This window comes from Canis lupus, chromosome 18 (genome assembly GCF_003254725.2).
Source record: "Canis lupus dingo isolate Sandy chromosome 18, ASM325472v2, whole genome shotgun sequence".
NCBI classification, from domain to species: domain Eukaryota; kingdom Metazoa; phylum Chordata; class Mammalia; order Carnivora; family Canidae; genus Canis; species Canis lupus.
The window spans coordinates 50,923,587-50,939,187 of NC_064260.1; the positions used below are offsets into that span (position 1 = coordinate 50,923,587).

The 15,601-nt window shown below is 57.9% G+C and overlaps 1 protein-coding gene and 1 non-coding gene across 2 annotated transcripts; one reads left to right on the forward strand and one right to left on the reverse strand.

Moving 5' to 3' along the window:
- The first annotated feature begins 6,646 nt into the window (after nt 1-6,646).
- CD248 (CD248 molecule) lies at nt 6,647-9,258 on the forward strand. The gene has a single exon (XM_025446217.3). The coding sequence runs from the start codon at nt 6,658-6,660 to the stop codon at nt 8,974-8,976; it is 2,319 nt and encodes a 772-aa protein (XP_025302002.1). The 5' UTR covers nt 6,647-6,657; the 3' UTR covers nt 8,977-9,258.
- A 5,041-nt stretch (nt 9,259-14,299) lies between these two features.
- LOC112659565 (small nucleolar RNA SNORA18) lies at nt 14,300-14,433 on the reverse strand. Its single transcript, XR_003136394.1, has one exon. It is a non-coding gene; the product is annotated as a small nucleolar RNA SNORA18 (small nucleolar RNA).
- Nucleotides 14,434-15,601: the final 1,168 nt, after the last annotated feature.

Sequence of the window (15,601 nt, forward strand, 5' to 3'; positions counted from 1 at the left end):
AAGAAAGGATGGGGCTGGAGGCAGGAGGGTGTGTGTGTCTGTGTGCGCACGCGTGCGTGCACGCATGCACAGGAAGTGCCTTTCTTGGAACTCTGCACCAAAATAGCCTGTTCTGTCCCCACTGTAGGTCTGTGTCCCATGGGGGAGATAAGTGTCCACAAGGAGACCCTCACCAGGGAGGGGCCTGAGCTTTTGCTACTACCCTCCTCCCCTCTCCTACCCACACTGGCCCCCACCAAGCCTGCCTCAGGCTCTGCTCCACTTTGAAGTCCTAACATAAATATCATGTCTGCTTGCTTTCCCCTTCCCGGCCTGGTCATAGCCCCCAGACCTGGCTCCCACCCTAGCCAGCCCTGGGGGTGCGTGCCGGGAGAGAGGAGGGAGGCCTGGACCACCCAGGGAAGGTGGGGAGCCAGAGACTGGAACAGGAATGGGGAGACAGGGAGGCAGACGCCAGAGGCAGAGAGGGATGATCCAGAAGTGGGCAGAGAACAGAGAGACAGACTGGAGAAACCAATAAGGTGATAATCCTAGGGACGGGAGAGGAGACAGAGAGACCCCAGAGAGTGACTGCCGCACTGGAGATGCCTGTGACAGAGAGGGAACAGAGAGGGAACAGCACCGGAAACAGTGTGAAGAACAGTGAGACTCCAGAGGTCCCTGGGACAGCGAGAGGACAGGAAGAAGAGGGCAAGTTCCAGGTGCGGGATGCTGCCACTGGGGTAGCAGTGGGAAGGACTCGGTGGAAAAAGAAACATTCCATGCGGATCCCCGGATCCCCGGGTGGCTCAGTGGTTTAGCGCCTGCCTTCGGCCCAGGGTGTAATCCTGGAGACCTGGGATCGGGTCCCACATCGGGTCCCACATCGGGTCCCACATCGGGTCCCACATCGCGCTCCCCTGCAGGGAGCCTGCTTCTCCCTCTCCCTCTGCCTGTGTCTCTGCCTCTCTCTGTGTCTCTCATGGATAAATAAAATCTTAAAAAAAAAAAAAGAAAAGAAAGAAAGAAACATTCCTGGTGACACAGCAAAACCATCCTTGTTTGCTCGGGGGCCAGGATGGTTCCCAGCATCTGGGACTTCCAGTGCTGACACAGGGAGAGTCCTCAGCAAACTGGGGCAGGTCGGTCACCCTAGGTACCAGGCTTCTCCCAGATGCCTCGGGGAGCACACAGGCCTCACCCGTAGTCACCTCTCCCACAGATGAGGCGGCTGCAGCCAGGTCAGGGCAGCCTCACAGGCTCTCCACGAAGCCTCACAGCCAGGGAGCAGCAGAGGACGGCCAGGAAGCCAGCCCCTCCTGGGAACCCCAAACTCGCGTAGCTCCTGCTCTGCCTCCCCTGTGACCCGGGGCAAGCCCTGTCCCTCTCTGAGCTGTGAGCACACCGAGCAGAACAGCTGGGCCCTTCTAGCTCCGAGGTGGGCTCCAGGACTCCCATCCTTGTGGGCAGATGTGGCCAGATGTTCAGGTCAGGTATCTGCCAGGAGAGGGACTGGGGCTCCAGCTGTGCCCAGGCTGGGCCACCCAGGGTCTCCCCTCACAGCTGTGGGCCCATGGGGACACACACAGCTGTGGACACCCTCAGCCATGCCAGCCCCACGCGAGCATACACACTCATGTGCACGCGTTCATGTACGACACCCAGGTACACCCACCAGCATACCCAGTCTCTCTCCAAGGTGAAGTCCACCTCCCAGCACCCTCCAGCTGTCGGAATCCCTTACTCCCCGGGGGGCCCTGGATCCCTTCTTCCTGGACCCCACCTTCCCCAAGTGTCTCTCCCACCCGTCTCGTCTCCGGTCCCCAGCACCACCCCCCTTCCTGCGGTCTCTCCCATCCAGAAGCACAGAGGGTGCGGCCCCAGCACGTGGGGAGGAGAAGGAGGCCAGAATCACTGCCCTCCCCCCACACTGCCCTCCCTTCCCACTCCTGCCCTGGGACCCCTCCCACCTCCCCTCCTGCGGCTCCCACCCAAAACCAGGCGCCTCCTGCCCACTAGTTGGCCTTTCCTCCCTGACAGCCTGCAGGCTGGGTGGTTTGGGAAGAATTTAGAAATGGAGGGAGGTAGGGGGATGGGGACAAAAGAAAAAGGAGGAAAGGAGGTGATTTGCACACAAAGCAATGTGCTGGCTCAGCAGCAAACTGTGCCAAGGTTCTAGGACGCCTGCCCAGGGGGCGCCCCCTAATCGTACTCAACCCCCCCATCCTGGCTGTTCCATGGGGCTCTCTTCGGGCCAACCCCTCTGCAGGCCGCCTTCACCCCCACCCCACCCCCACGGGCCCACACATTGCATCCAAAACCACTGTCTGGCTTGTCCCAGTAGCTGGAACACAAGGCTCCTTCTGGGGAAGTGGGCTTCTGTTTTCAAGCCCGTTTTGAGGTGAGCTCTCCCCATAAAGGCCATGATCAGAGCAGAGGACTCCAGCCTCCTCACCCACACTGCCGGGAGAGCTTGGTGTCCCGAGCTGTCTCCACCCCTGCTAGGAAGACACTGTGGCCTCAGGCCCCAACAGAGAAAACAGATTGTGGTAACGAGGAAGCATCACATGTGATCCCTGCCAGCGGTCCTCTTGGCGGTCCTGCCTCCCCGCACTGGACTGCACCCCATGGATCTACAGAGTCGCATTCTGCACACCACCCATCGCAGCGTGGCTCACTGTGAATTAGCACTTCTGCCTGAATCCCGGTATCCAAATGCCTCTAAACACCTTCTCATCCACACACCCATACACTTAGCCATCTATCCACCCGCCCACTTACTCCTTACATCCATCCACCCATTATCCGTTGGTCCACCTACCCAAGGTCCCCCCACTCTCCTACCTCTCACCACCCTCCCACCCATGCACGCACTCATGCACTCACCCATGCAGGCATCCGTCTATCTATCCACCCACCATCCTCCAAGCATTTACTGCACAGTTAGCATCTTCTCTGCACTATGGGGGAAGCAAAATGAGCCAGACCAAATGCGACTGCAGAAACAGTAAGACCACAACCAGTCCCCCTCTGTCTCCTCAACCCAGATCCCATCCCTGACACTGTGCGCACTGTGTCACTGTCCTGACTTGGGTAGGAAGTTCTTAGGCCGCCTCAACTCCACCTCTCCCAACTCATGGGGGCAGGGGAATGCCAGGCATCCAGGTGTGGCTCCAAGCCTCATTTTCCACCCACAAAACCCTTAGTTTTGTTGGGGTCAGAGGTGCCCCACTCAATCTCTACCCCCGCCCCCTCCTGACCCTGCAGTCCCTCTACTTGCACGTCAGCCCAGCCAGATCATCTGGAATTTGGCCTTTGAGCCTCTTCCTCCTGCTTCTCTTGCCCGCCACCCAACCCCTCACCCTAACTGAGGCTGGAGTCCTGACCTCTGCTCTGACCTGCCTACTCGCCAGACGGCTTACAGCCTCCCCTCAGACGCCCCAGCACAGGCCATTGCCCGAATCATGACTGGGCCCGCCACACCCTTGGATCAGGCTCTGGCCAGCCCCTAAGGAGCCTCCAGAGGCTGCCTCCCCCAGCCCGGCCCGCCCTGCTGCCCGGCTCTCCAGCCAGCTCCCTCCCCTCTCCCAGACTATTGCAACAACCTCCTAACTGGTCCCTGGCCTCCTGTCCCCCCTCCACCCACCACACACCAGCCACAGGGAACTCCCATCATACCTCTTTCCCGTGGTCCCCACGATGGAGGCCAGTCTTCTAGGGGTAGCTTACTGCCTTCCAAGCCAAGCTTCTACCCCCTTTCTGACATTCTCTCTTCACTTACTTTCTCTCTAGATGTCCCTCACTCCAGACCCAGTGGAGTCCTTTGTAGTCTCCAGACACATCTTGGAGCTCCCCCACCTCAGCACTTTGTCTAGGCTCTGCCTTCTTCCTGTCCCGCCTCCCCCATCCTCACGTCTTGATGCCATGCCGAACTCTCAGACCCTGCCTGATGGCTCCTTGGGGACACCACGGCAAAAAGAGAACTGGAACAAGAGGCAGGCAGCTTTCACTCCAGTTCCAGCCGTGCCACAGACCAGTTCTGAGATTCCCTGGGCCTCAGTGTCCCTACCTGCAAAAAGGTTTCCTGATTTCCAGGGATCTCCCTGTTCTGAATTGACGTGACTTCTGGGGAAGGCTGGGCAGGTGTGGGGAGTAGGTGGGTATCCCAGATTCCCCCAGCATGGCCCTGGGCCAGGTTCTTCACTTACCTGAGTCTCATTCATTCATTAGACAAACCCTACTGAGCAGCATCTCTGGGCAGGGCTCTTTCCAGGCTCTGGGGATACAGTAGGGAACAAGACAATGACGCTGCCCTCATGGAGCTCACAGGCTGCTAGAGCAAGAGTTCTCCACTGGGGGTGATGTAGTCCCCGGGGCAGGGGTGGGGGGTGGGGGTGGACATAACATTAGGCAATGTCTGGAGACATTTTTGATCGTCCCAACTGGAGGGATGCTACTGGCATCGAGGTAGAAGGCGGGGATACTGCTGAACATCTTACAACATAGAACGCAGTCCCTGTAAGATACAGACGTGGACCTGGTGAGTTTCACATACAGCCACAGGCCAGAGGAGTTGGAGCAGGAGTGAGTGGGAGTGGGGTAAGAAGTCTGGGGGCAGACCACAGCAGCCTGGAAGTCACGGCCAAGACGTTGGCCTGTCTTCTGAGTGCGTTGGGGGCCCAGAGGGTTCTGAGCAGGGGAGTAACCAGATCTGTCTTGGGCTTTAAAGGGATCCCTCTGGCAGGATGGAGAAGGCAAGACAACGACCAGAGGAGAGGCTGTTGCAAGGATCCAGATGGAAGGGGCCAGTGGCATAGGCCAGAGGTGGGTGGCAAAGAAGGTGGTGAGAAACAGTCAGATTGTGGATCTACTCCAAAGGTGAAGCCAACAGGATTTGCTGAGAGATTGGATGTCGGGTGTGGGAGAAAGAGAAGTCAAAGATGATCTCAAGGCTTTGGGCCTGAGCCAAGGGAAGGATGACCTGCCTTCCTCTCATGAGGATTGACTTTCCTCTCATGAGAAGGGGGATAATTCTATACGTTTCAGAGATGTAGACCTTTCAAGAACAACCTTCTAGGCATATAGTAAGTGCTTCAAAAGCCCTGGTTTTCAGGGGAGCTGGCCATATCTGCAGGGCTAGCCCTGGCACTGTAAGGTGATTAGTAAAGCTGCCCGGTCCCCACCCCCGACCCAGAAGATTTGCTCAGAAGACTAAGGAACATTTGCCTCATGCTTTGTAGCTGACAAAGCACATTTGCAAACACTGAATGCTGTGATTCGATAGCCCTGCTGAGCCTAAAGGCCCTGACATATTACCCCATTTTGTAGATAAGAAAAACAGAGACCCAGAGAGGGTCAGTGACTTCCCAGCAGTCACACAGCACATCAGTGGCAGAGCACTGAGGGGCAGAACCTCTCTTCCATGTGCCCATCCCTGGCTCAAACTTCTGCTAAGAGTACAGTGGGTGTTCACGGGTTAATCTGACAGCCAGCTCCCCGGGGACCATCCTGGATGATGGGCTCAGTGCACAAACCTCCAGAGGCCTCCAAGAGGGGCGGGAAGAGGACCCTGGCCAGGCCCATGCAGCAGACTCTGGAGGCAGGGAAGGCTCCACACATGTGACGCCTGTGTCACATACACATGTATGTGTCATTGTGAGCTTCATGCCCATACATGGCCTCTCACCAGTCAGTTCCCTCCCAGTCAGCCCTGCTCACCCTGAGTGCAGCCGAGTCCCCCACCCCATCCCCTCCCCCATGCACCCTGCCCTTCTGCTGCAGGAGCCCAGAGAAGCATTTCCTGTTTGGGGGCTGCCTCCTCCCCCTCTAAGCCCAGGTTCCCAGGGCCCCAGGCTGAGCAGAGGTGAAGGGAGGGCAGCCCCCTGCTCCTCCTCCTTCCCCCCCACACACCCGGTCCAGCTGGAGCCAGGAAGCTTGGGGATGGGAGGAGGTTGGGGCAGGAGTTTAGTTTATAAATGAGGGTTTGATGATGCCCATGCCTGGTGCCTGCGTGATCAAGGTGGTTCCCATGCAGGACCTGCACGTGAACGTGAGGGGTGTCTCGTGTTAGGGCACGTAGATGCCACACCACCTATGTATGTGTAGCTAAGAGGGCTAGCATGCCAGAGTATGTACAAATCTGGGATGATGGGACAGTGTTGTGAGGGTGCTCTCCAGTGGGGAGAGGAGCACATGTACATGTGTGTGCTGTGAGGGGCATGAGACAGAGCATGTTTCCACATATATGATGAGCAGTTGGGCCCTGCGACAGTTCACAAGTGTGATGAGGTTGGTGTGTCTCGACTGGATCTCGGGCGAGTCTCTGGGAGGGGACCTCACCCCACTGCCAAGAGCCCCGGACTGCCTGCCGGGATATTCTGAGGGTCCTCCAGCATCCGGGACAGGCGTTTCCCCCTCTTCTGGACTCCCAGGGAGCGGGCTGCGCCTCCCCCAACCCCTACCCTCCAGCATCCCCCACCTCTGCCCCCCGCCCGACTGCTTCCTGCTCCGGCGGCCCCGGGGGAGCGGGAGCAGGGAGCTGGCAGCGGCCCCAGCCCACTCCTTACAAGGCCTGAGCCCAGCCCTGGCCCGCCCCCGGCCCGCCTGCCGGAGGCCCCGGTCCCTCCCCCTGTCAAGAGCGGCCGCGGGCCGGCCCCGGGCCAGTTGGGGGGCATCGCGATGCTGCTGCGCCTGCTGCTGGCCTGGGCGGCCGCGGCGCCCACCCTGGGCCAGGCCCCCTGGGCGGCCGAGCCCCGGGCCGTCTGTGGCCCGGGCAGCTGCTACGCGCTCTTCCCTCGGCGCCGCACCTTCCTGGAAGCCTGGCGGGCCTGCCGCGAGTTGGGGGGCGACCTGGCCACGCCGCGGACCCCCGAGGAAGCCCAACGCGTGGACAGCCTGGTGGGCCCCGGCCCCGCCAGCCGGCTGCTGTGGATCGGCCTGCAGCGGCAGGCCCGGCAATGCCAACCACAGCGCCCGCTGCGCGGCTTCACGTGGACCACGGGAGACCAGGACACGGCCTTCACCAACTGGGCGCAGCCGGCCACGGGGGCGCCGTGCCCGGCCCAGCGCTGCGCTGCCCTCGAGGCGAGCGGTGAGCATCGCTGGCTCGAGGGCTCGTGCACGCTGGCCGTCGACGGCTACCTGTGCCAGTTCGGCTTCGAGGGCTCCTGCCCAGCGTTGCTGGGTGAGGCGGGCCAGGCGGGCCCGGCGGTCTACACCACGCCCTTCCACCTGGTCTCCACCGAGTTTGAGTGGCTGCCCTTCGGCTCCGTGGCTGCTGTGCCGTGCCAGGCTGGCAGAGAAGCCTCCCTGCTCTGTGTGAAGCAGCCTGAGGGGGGCGTGGGCTGGTCTCGGGCCGGGCCCTTGTGCCCAGGTACCGGCTGTGGCCCGGACAACGGGGGCTGCGAACACGAGTGTGTGGAGGAGGTGGACGGTCGTGTTTCCTGTCGCTGCACCGAGGGCTTCCGGCTGGCAGCGGACGGGCAAAGCTGCGAGGACCCCTGTGCCCACGCCCCGTGTGAGCAACAGTGTGAGCCTGGTGGGCCACAGGGCTACAGCTGCCACTGTCGCCTGGGTTTCCGGCCAGCCGAGGATGAGCCGCACCGCTGCGTGGACACAGATGAGTGCCAGATCGCCGGCGTGTGCCAGCAGATGTGTGTCAACTATGTCGGTGGCTTTGAGTGCTACTGCAGGGAGGGCCACGAGCTTGAGGCTGACGGCATCAGCTGCAGCCCCGCGGGGGCCATGGGTGCTCGGGCTTCGCAGGACCTCGGGGATGAGCTGCTGGATGACGGGGATGATGAAGAGGATGAACATGAGGCCTGGGAGACCTTTGATGGTAGCTGGACGGAGGTGCCTGGGATCCCATGGATGGAGGCCACGCAGCCACCCGACTTTGGCCTGGCCTATAGACCCAGTTTCCCAGAGGACAGAGAGCATCAGATGCCCTACCTGGACCCCACCTGGCCACCCCCACTTAGTGCTCCCAGGGTCCCCTACCACTCCTCAGTGCTCTCTGTCACCCGACCCGTGGTGGTCTCTGCCACACGCCCCACATTGCCTTCTGCCCACCGACCCTCTATCATCTCTGCCACACGCCCACCCCTGGCCCCTGCCCCTGAGCCCCCCATGATCCCTGACAAGCATCCAGCTTTGCCTCCTGACCACCAGTTCCCCATGATCTCAGCCAACCATCCGGATCTGTCCTCTGCCTACCAACCCCCCATTATCTCTGCCACTCACCCAGCATGGCCCCCTGCCCACCAGCCCCCAGTTATCTCCGCCAAACACCCTCAACTGTCCCCTGGCCATCAGTCCCCTGTGTTTCCAGACACCCAGGTCACTGATACCCAGGCCACCGCTCATCTGCCTCAAATCCCTGCTAACCACACTCCTCCGGTTGCCACTCCCAATACCCATCAATCCCTTGTAACCCCAGATGTCCTGGACCTCAAAGGCCAGGCCACCCACCTTCCCCTTACCTCAACTGTCCAGCCCCCTCTGACCACTACTCCCAGACCTCCTGTGCTCCCTGCCCACCAAGTCCCTGTGCCTGCTGCCACCCAGCCCCCAGGCCTCCACACTACCCTCACCTCAGAGCCCCCTGGGAGCCCCACTAACCATACCTCACTAACCAGCCCTACATACCCCCATTCCAAACCCTCACAAGTCCCAAGGGAGGGTGCCCATGATTCCAAGGTGGCCCCATGGCTGCCCTCAGCAGCCCCCACAGCCCTGGGGGAGGCCAGTATGGCAGGCCACAGCCGGAGGGATGACCGGTGGCTGCTGGTGGCACTCCTGGTGCCAACATGTGTCTTCTTGGTGGTCCTACTCGCACTGGGCATCGTGTACTGCACCCGCTGTGGCCCCCATGCACCCAACAAGAGAGTTACCGACTGCTATCGCTGGGTCACCCACGCTGGGAGCAAGGGCCCAACAGAATCAATGCCCCACCGGGGCAGCCTCACAGGGGTGCAGACCTGCAGAACCAGCGTGTGATGGGGCGCAGCCCCTCCTCTGCGGGGTAGGGGGAAGGGGCATGCGTTGGACACATGGCCCAGGCTGCACCAGGGACCCATGGGGGTTGCCCAGCTGGACAGAGGGCTTCCTGCTCCCCCGGGCCTAGCCAGGCTCCTCTCTCAGTCAACTACCAGACTTCACTCTTGGGAACTCTGCTCCCCGGCCCAGCACTCACAACAGAGGAGACGCCGAGGCCCCCAGGACCTCAGGGGGTGGGTGCTGGGGTCTTCTCCAATAAACGGGGTGCCAACCTCACCCAAAGCTCCTGACCCCCATTGATGTCTGAGGGGAGGGTCTGGGAGGACTCAGCAAAAAAGAGGGGATCTTCCTTCAGCTTGTCTGGGCTCCAAGGAAATAAGGTAAGACCCTTTTAAGGGAGGTATGCTTCAGATTCTTGAGTAAACAGGAGGCCAGAGAGGGCAGAGCTTTGCCTCAGGTCACACAGCAAGCGCAGGAGTGGGAGGTTTGGCATGGGGAGTTTCATATTTGTTCCTCTTTTTACCAAAACTCCAAGAAAGTGGGGCTGAATATGGGGGAGGATTCTAGAATGAGGGCTTCTGCTGAACCGGAGCCAAACTGGGATTTAGGAGTCAAAATTAAGCTCTGGATCTGGTGATTCTGGGGAGTGAAGGGTGTCTAGTGGGTGAGCTTATGACTGTCCTCTGGTACTTGCCATCCTATCCCCACAGGCTGCCTGCATTGGCAGCTGGGGCCCAGCACTTAAAGGTTCTGCCACTCCTCTGGTTTGGAGGTGCTCCGAAGGTGCCCCTCCTCCGTGCTCTGGGAAGGAAGTGAGAGTCACTGCCTAGCAGGCTAAAATGGGGAGACCATGGAACCTGGGAGAGATATCCCATATCCAACTCCTTTGGCAGGATTCTGAGCCAGGCCTGGGCCACATTTTGCCCTTCTCTGTGTGGGTGGTGCTGGGACAGAGAGACCTAGGAGACCAGAGCTTGAGCAAGTTGCTCAATGTTGAGGTGTCCTATGAATCCTGAAAGGGGATGGTCAAAGATCACAGCCTGGGGGAACCTGGCAAACTTCTTCATCCTGGGTTCACTGCCTTGGGGACCAGGAGAGGCGGGACCTGGGCCGGGAGGCTTGGGTTCCCATTGCCTCTGTAATTTTTCAGTTGCAGTCTCTAAGGGGCCTCTAATTAGAACGGAGCAGAACCACCATGACCACCCAGGCAGGAGAGGAGGGGTGGCCTAGAGACCCCTTCCCTACCGAGTGCCTTATGCCACCCTCTGGCCCCGGGGCCTGGGCCTGGGCCTGGGCAGGACACCGGAGGACCGGTAGAGGAGGGGCCAGAACTGGGGACGAACCGGGGCCGATGAGGGGGTGGAGGGAACGCTATGCACCGCCCCCGGTCCTTGCTCTCCTGTTCCCCTAACTCAAACCAGACGCCCCGCCAGATCCTGACCAAGTTTTTTTAACCTCGGAGATGCTGCTGCAGAGATTCAAAGCATGAGAGTAGGGTCGCGGGGTGGCCCAGAGGCCTGGGTCTGAGAAGGAGGTGTGGACGCAGCCTGGGGGTGACAAAGCCTGCCAGGATGGGACAGACTGGAGCTCCCTCCTGTGACGCTGGGCCGGGGATCCCGAGCGTCCTAAGGGCAGGAAAGAGTTAAATGCACTGATGTCGGAGGGAGGGAAAGGGAGTGGGGAAGGGGGCCCAGAGCCGGCTCTTTGTCATTCTGTAATGAGCAACAGATGCGGAGCTGCGTGCGGGCCTAAACAGACGGCCTCCCAGGGCAGAACCCCCGCCTGCGCCCAGCCGGGTCCGCCCAGACCCGGAGCTGCCTGAGGCTCCGCCTACTGACTCTCGGAGCCCTACTCCTCCGGGCGCGGACCCCGCCCGCCTCCCGCGGCCGTCGCGGTCAGACCGGTCCCGCCTAACCGTGCGCCACGCCCACCCACTGCTGTCAAAGTGCCCCCTCGGGAGCTCCTCGGAGGCCCCGCCCGCCAAAGCTAGGCCTCGCCCCCTGCCAGCTCGGAGATTCTCGCGGACCCACTGCCCCGCCCCTCTGCTCTCCCAGCTCCGCGCCGGCCGAGGCGGTAACCGTGGCCCCGCCCACCAGCCACAAGCCCCGCCTCCCCAGGGCGGCTCGCAATTAGGGCGCTGGCAGGGCGGGCCGGCAGTTCGTCCCGCTTCTAGGAGGTGTAAACTCCGCCCGAGGTTTGCACTTTCTTCTCACGCCGCGTTGCGTGCCCCGCGGGACAGAAACACCGACTCCACCCCCCTCGGAGGCGGAGCCCCGGTTCACGAGCACAGGGAATCCCGCAGAGACTCCCTCTGTGTCCGGGAGAGCTGCACATTCCGCCTTCCAGGCGGTTACGGGTCCCCCTTAAGGGCCTCTGTAGGCTCCGCCCCTAGTCACAAGTCCCGCCCACTGAGCGGGTCGAACCGCAGGGGCGGGGCCCAGGCCTGCCTCGCCTGGAGAAAGAGCTCCGCCCACGTCCAGCTGACACTTTCCCTTCACTCTGGAGCCATGGCCCACCCTCGGAGGCCCCGGGTCCCCCCGCTAGGAATGCCCACAAGCCCCACCCCTGGCGACCCCTTAAGTCCCACCTACGCAGAGCGCCCACGCTGAGAGCTCAACCTGCCCTCTCCCCTCAGGCTCCACCTACGGTGAATGCACGGGCGCGCCCACCTCTGGGTCCACCTACTCGGGATTCCGGGACCCGAGACTCCCAAAGTCGCTCAGCGCCTTCTGAACTTGCTCAGACTAGCGTGGATGCGCACTCCTTGTCCCTGACCAGGATGCTCCTGGACCCGGCTCTGGGCCCCTGTCTCCCTCCCTCCTCGCGGTTTCCCGTCGTCTAGATGGCAGGTTCCTTGGAGGGAGCTCAGAGGACTTCGAGGGCCTGGCAGGAGGCGCGGATGATCGGCCTTTGGCGCCACCTAACGTCGGCTCCCGGGCTTGCAGCCACCGCGAAGCCTGGCTTCTCTCCCAAAGCTCATTAGAGCTCAATAAATAACTTGCTTAATTTATTAAATGTAGGGACGCCCCGCCCCGGTGGCTCAGCGGTTGAGCGCCTGCCTTGGGTCCAGGGCGTGTCCCAGGTTCCTGGGATCGAGTCCCACATAGGGTTCCCCGCATGAGCCCGCTTCTTTCTCTACCTATGTCTGTGCCTCTCATGAATAAATAAAGTGTTTTTAAAATTTTATTAAATGTTTGTGTTATTCCGATATCGGCCACCTAGGCAAATATTTGCCCCCCACGGAAAGACAGCAGATCCCTGGCATGTGTCCTCTGTCCTATTTGGAAGACCCCAGGCGTCCTCTGTGAGCTGAAGCAGGCCCTGCCAGTCTTTACAGGGGCTGGTGGGACTTTTGCTGTATCTTACCCATGAAGACTGTTTCCCAGAGGCAGAAGCACAGGCTGTCACCTGAATTGTTAGGGCTGGGTCCTACTTTCCCAACTTGTGCTCCAAAGTCTGGACACCTTCCTTAGAGGTGTGCATTTGGCAGGAGGGACTGGGTTTGGGCTCAGAGATCCTCAGGCAGAAGCTGAGAGTCGCAGTTTTGGGAGCAGGATTGATCTCAGGGCAGATCTCTGTATCAGTGCTCATCACTGCATTTGAAAATGTTCACCTGCTCGCTCCCACACTAGTCTGGGGCTCCAGGAGTCCAGGACACTCTGGAGTTCAGCGCCAGGGGCTCAGTGTAATGTTTTTCAAACATTATTGGTACAGACTGGGGCTAAGGTTGAAGAGGGGCAGAAACAACACCTACTGAGTTTCAGTAGGTACCAGCACCCATCTGGCCACCTTTCACTTCCTGCATTAGGCATTTAGTGGAGTCACCTCCCAAGCAGCTCAAAGCCCAAGGAATAAGATGCTTTCCAGATGGGATTCCTGTTCTGGTGCCCCGGCCACTATGAATGGGAGTAGGGTTTGGTGCCAAATCATAATGAAAATACTAGTGAATGATTGTACGCCTCATCTTATCCTAAGGGCTTTACATGTCTTTACCCACTTGAGGTCCATAAAAACCCCCACGCAGTGAGTGCCCCTCTTATCATGATTTGCAGATAAGGAAGCTGAAGTCACTTGCCCAGGTGCCTTGTGTCAAGCCATCCACCCTATTTGACCAAGTTAGGGAGTGGAGGTTTGAACCCAGATAGATTCTGTGATCTTCACCTCTATGACAGAGCCAGTCCATAATGATAGCCATGTCTCTGATTAGAAAATGCCCACCTCCCTGGGAACTTGCTTTTTTTTTAAGTCAATATACTTTTTTTTTAAGGAATTTTACCTGACTCCTTCCACTTAGTTCCCCCAAAGTCAGAATCATAATATTCAAAATAGCCCTTTTATTTATTTTTTCAAAATAGCCATTTAAAATTATTTATTTATTTATTTATTCATGAAAGACACACAGAGAGAGAGGCAAAGACAGGTAAGGGAGAAGCAGGCTCCATGCAGGGAGCCTGATGTGGGACTCGATCCCAAGACTCAGGATCATACCCTGGGCCGAAGACAGGTGTTAAACCACTGAGCCACACAGGGATTTCCCCCCAAAATAGCCCTTTTAAAAAGAACTTTTGTTGAATCCACAGTTGTCACTGTCAGTCCACAATTCGTCATGGTGGGCTTCTTTCTTTTTTTCTTTTTTTTAAAAGATTTTATTTATTCATTCATGAGAGACACAGAGAGAGGCAGAGACACAGGCAGAGGGAGAAGTAGGCTCCATGCAGGGAGTCCGGGGTCTCCAGGATCACACCCTGGGCGGAAGGTGGCACTAAACCGCTGAGCCACCCGGGCTGCCAATGGTGGGCTTCTTTGATCGCCACTTGAATATGGACATACGTCAGAAACTCCCCCCTGTAATTGCTTTAGAGCCACATTTAGGGTCAGAGTCGATGGATCTTTCTGGTTCTCAATTTCAGACACCCTCTAAACATGGATAAATTCAAATCACATTCACCCCTGAACGACCACACCCTAAAATTGTACAGATTGTTAGGATACGCCAATACCTAAGATTTAAAATATTTGACTGCAGGGCGCCTGGATGGCTGTCAGTGAAAAGCTGGGCTCTTAATTCCAGCTCAGGATCATAGCCTCATGAGACATGACATTGAGCCCCACAGGGAACACCCCCCACCCCCCCTTTCCTGCCTGTGCCAGCTCTGAGCTCCTCTTGGAGTCTGCTTGAAGATTCTCTCCCTCTGCCCCTCCCCCTACTCGTGCACGCATTCTCTCTCTCTCTCTCTCTCTCTCTCTCTCTCAAATAAGTAAATATTTTTTAAAATAAGATAAAATATTTGACTGTTCGGTCTTTCACACAGTTTTAGCAGATAGATGTCCTGGAGGTCTTTCCCACAGATCTAACACATAGTTCTGTGAATAAAGGAAACTGCACATATACTCTAGAAGGCATTTCCCGCGATGTAGGTCTATAGAAAAAGCCCCACTGGGTAGAGGGAACTTTTAGCGAGGAGGCTGCGAGATGTACACTCCCAGGCTGATAATGCTTTGCTTTCCAGGCAGGGGGTGGGGGTGGGGACTGTGTGAAGTCTTCCTCACCCAGAGAGAGTCCGTTGTAATTTTGGCAGATGATGCTGGTAAATGAGGATTTACCTGTGACCTTGTGGGATCCAGACAAGGGGTCCGGTTGAGGTGCAGTTTTAAGGCATCTGGTAGTGGCCATGCTTTAGCATGGTTTTCTCTAGTTCAGGGATTTCTCCCTGGGAGACAACTAGGAGTGGCTTAGAGCAGACACTGAGCTACACAGCCGTGCTCTGATTCCAGCTTCACAGCTTGAGGGCTGGGGAACCTTAGGCAGGCCCTCTAAGTGCTCTACATTTGTCTCCTTGTATGAAAAATGAGCATGCTATAATACCTACCATAGTCACCATAATCTGTCAGAGAGAAGAAAAGGGACTTGTGAGGAAAGTCAAGGGTTCCTGCTGGAAGCCAGTGAGGTATTTCAGGGTGGCTGCACAAACCTGCTGTCTGCTTTAGCGGGCACCAGAGAGCCCTAAGGACAGAGTCCAGAAACTGATGGTGGGGGAGCCCAATGGACAAAAACTGAAGTCCCAAACCCACCAAATCCCTGTGGCAGAGGTTTTCAGACTCCCTTGGTTCGTGGTATCCTCCATATCCTGTGTACCTCAGTGGGTTTCTCATGGGGCCCCTGGGCCAAAATCATGCCTAACAGTTCCGTTTAATAAATATGAGAAGTACTTGTATTTTTTAAAAGATTTAATTTATTTGAGAGAGAGGGAGAGAGAGAGGGAGGGAGGAAGTAGGAGGAGGAGCTTAATATGGATCCCAACAAGAACTCCCACTCATGACCCTGAGATCAGGACTGAGATTGAGCCAAAATCAAGAGTCCGATGCTTAACCAACTGAGCCACGCGGGCACCCCTAGAGGTACTTGTATTTTATTTTATTTTTTTTATTTTTATTTTTATTTATTTTTATTTTTTATTTTATTTTATTTTTTTTTAAATTTTTATTTATTTATGATAGTCACACAGAGAGAGAGAGAGGCAGAGACACAGGCAGAGGGAGAAGCAGGCTCCATGCACCGGGAGCCCGATGTGGGATTCGATCCCGGGTCTCCAGGATCGCGCCCTGGGCCAAAGGCAGGCGCTAA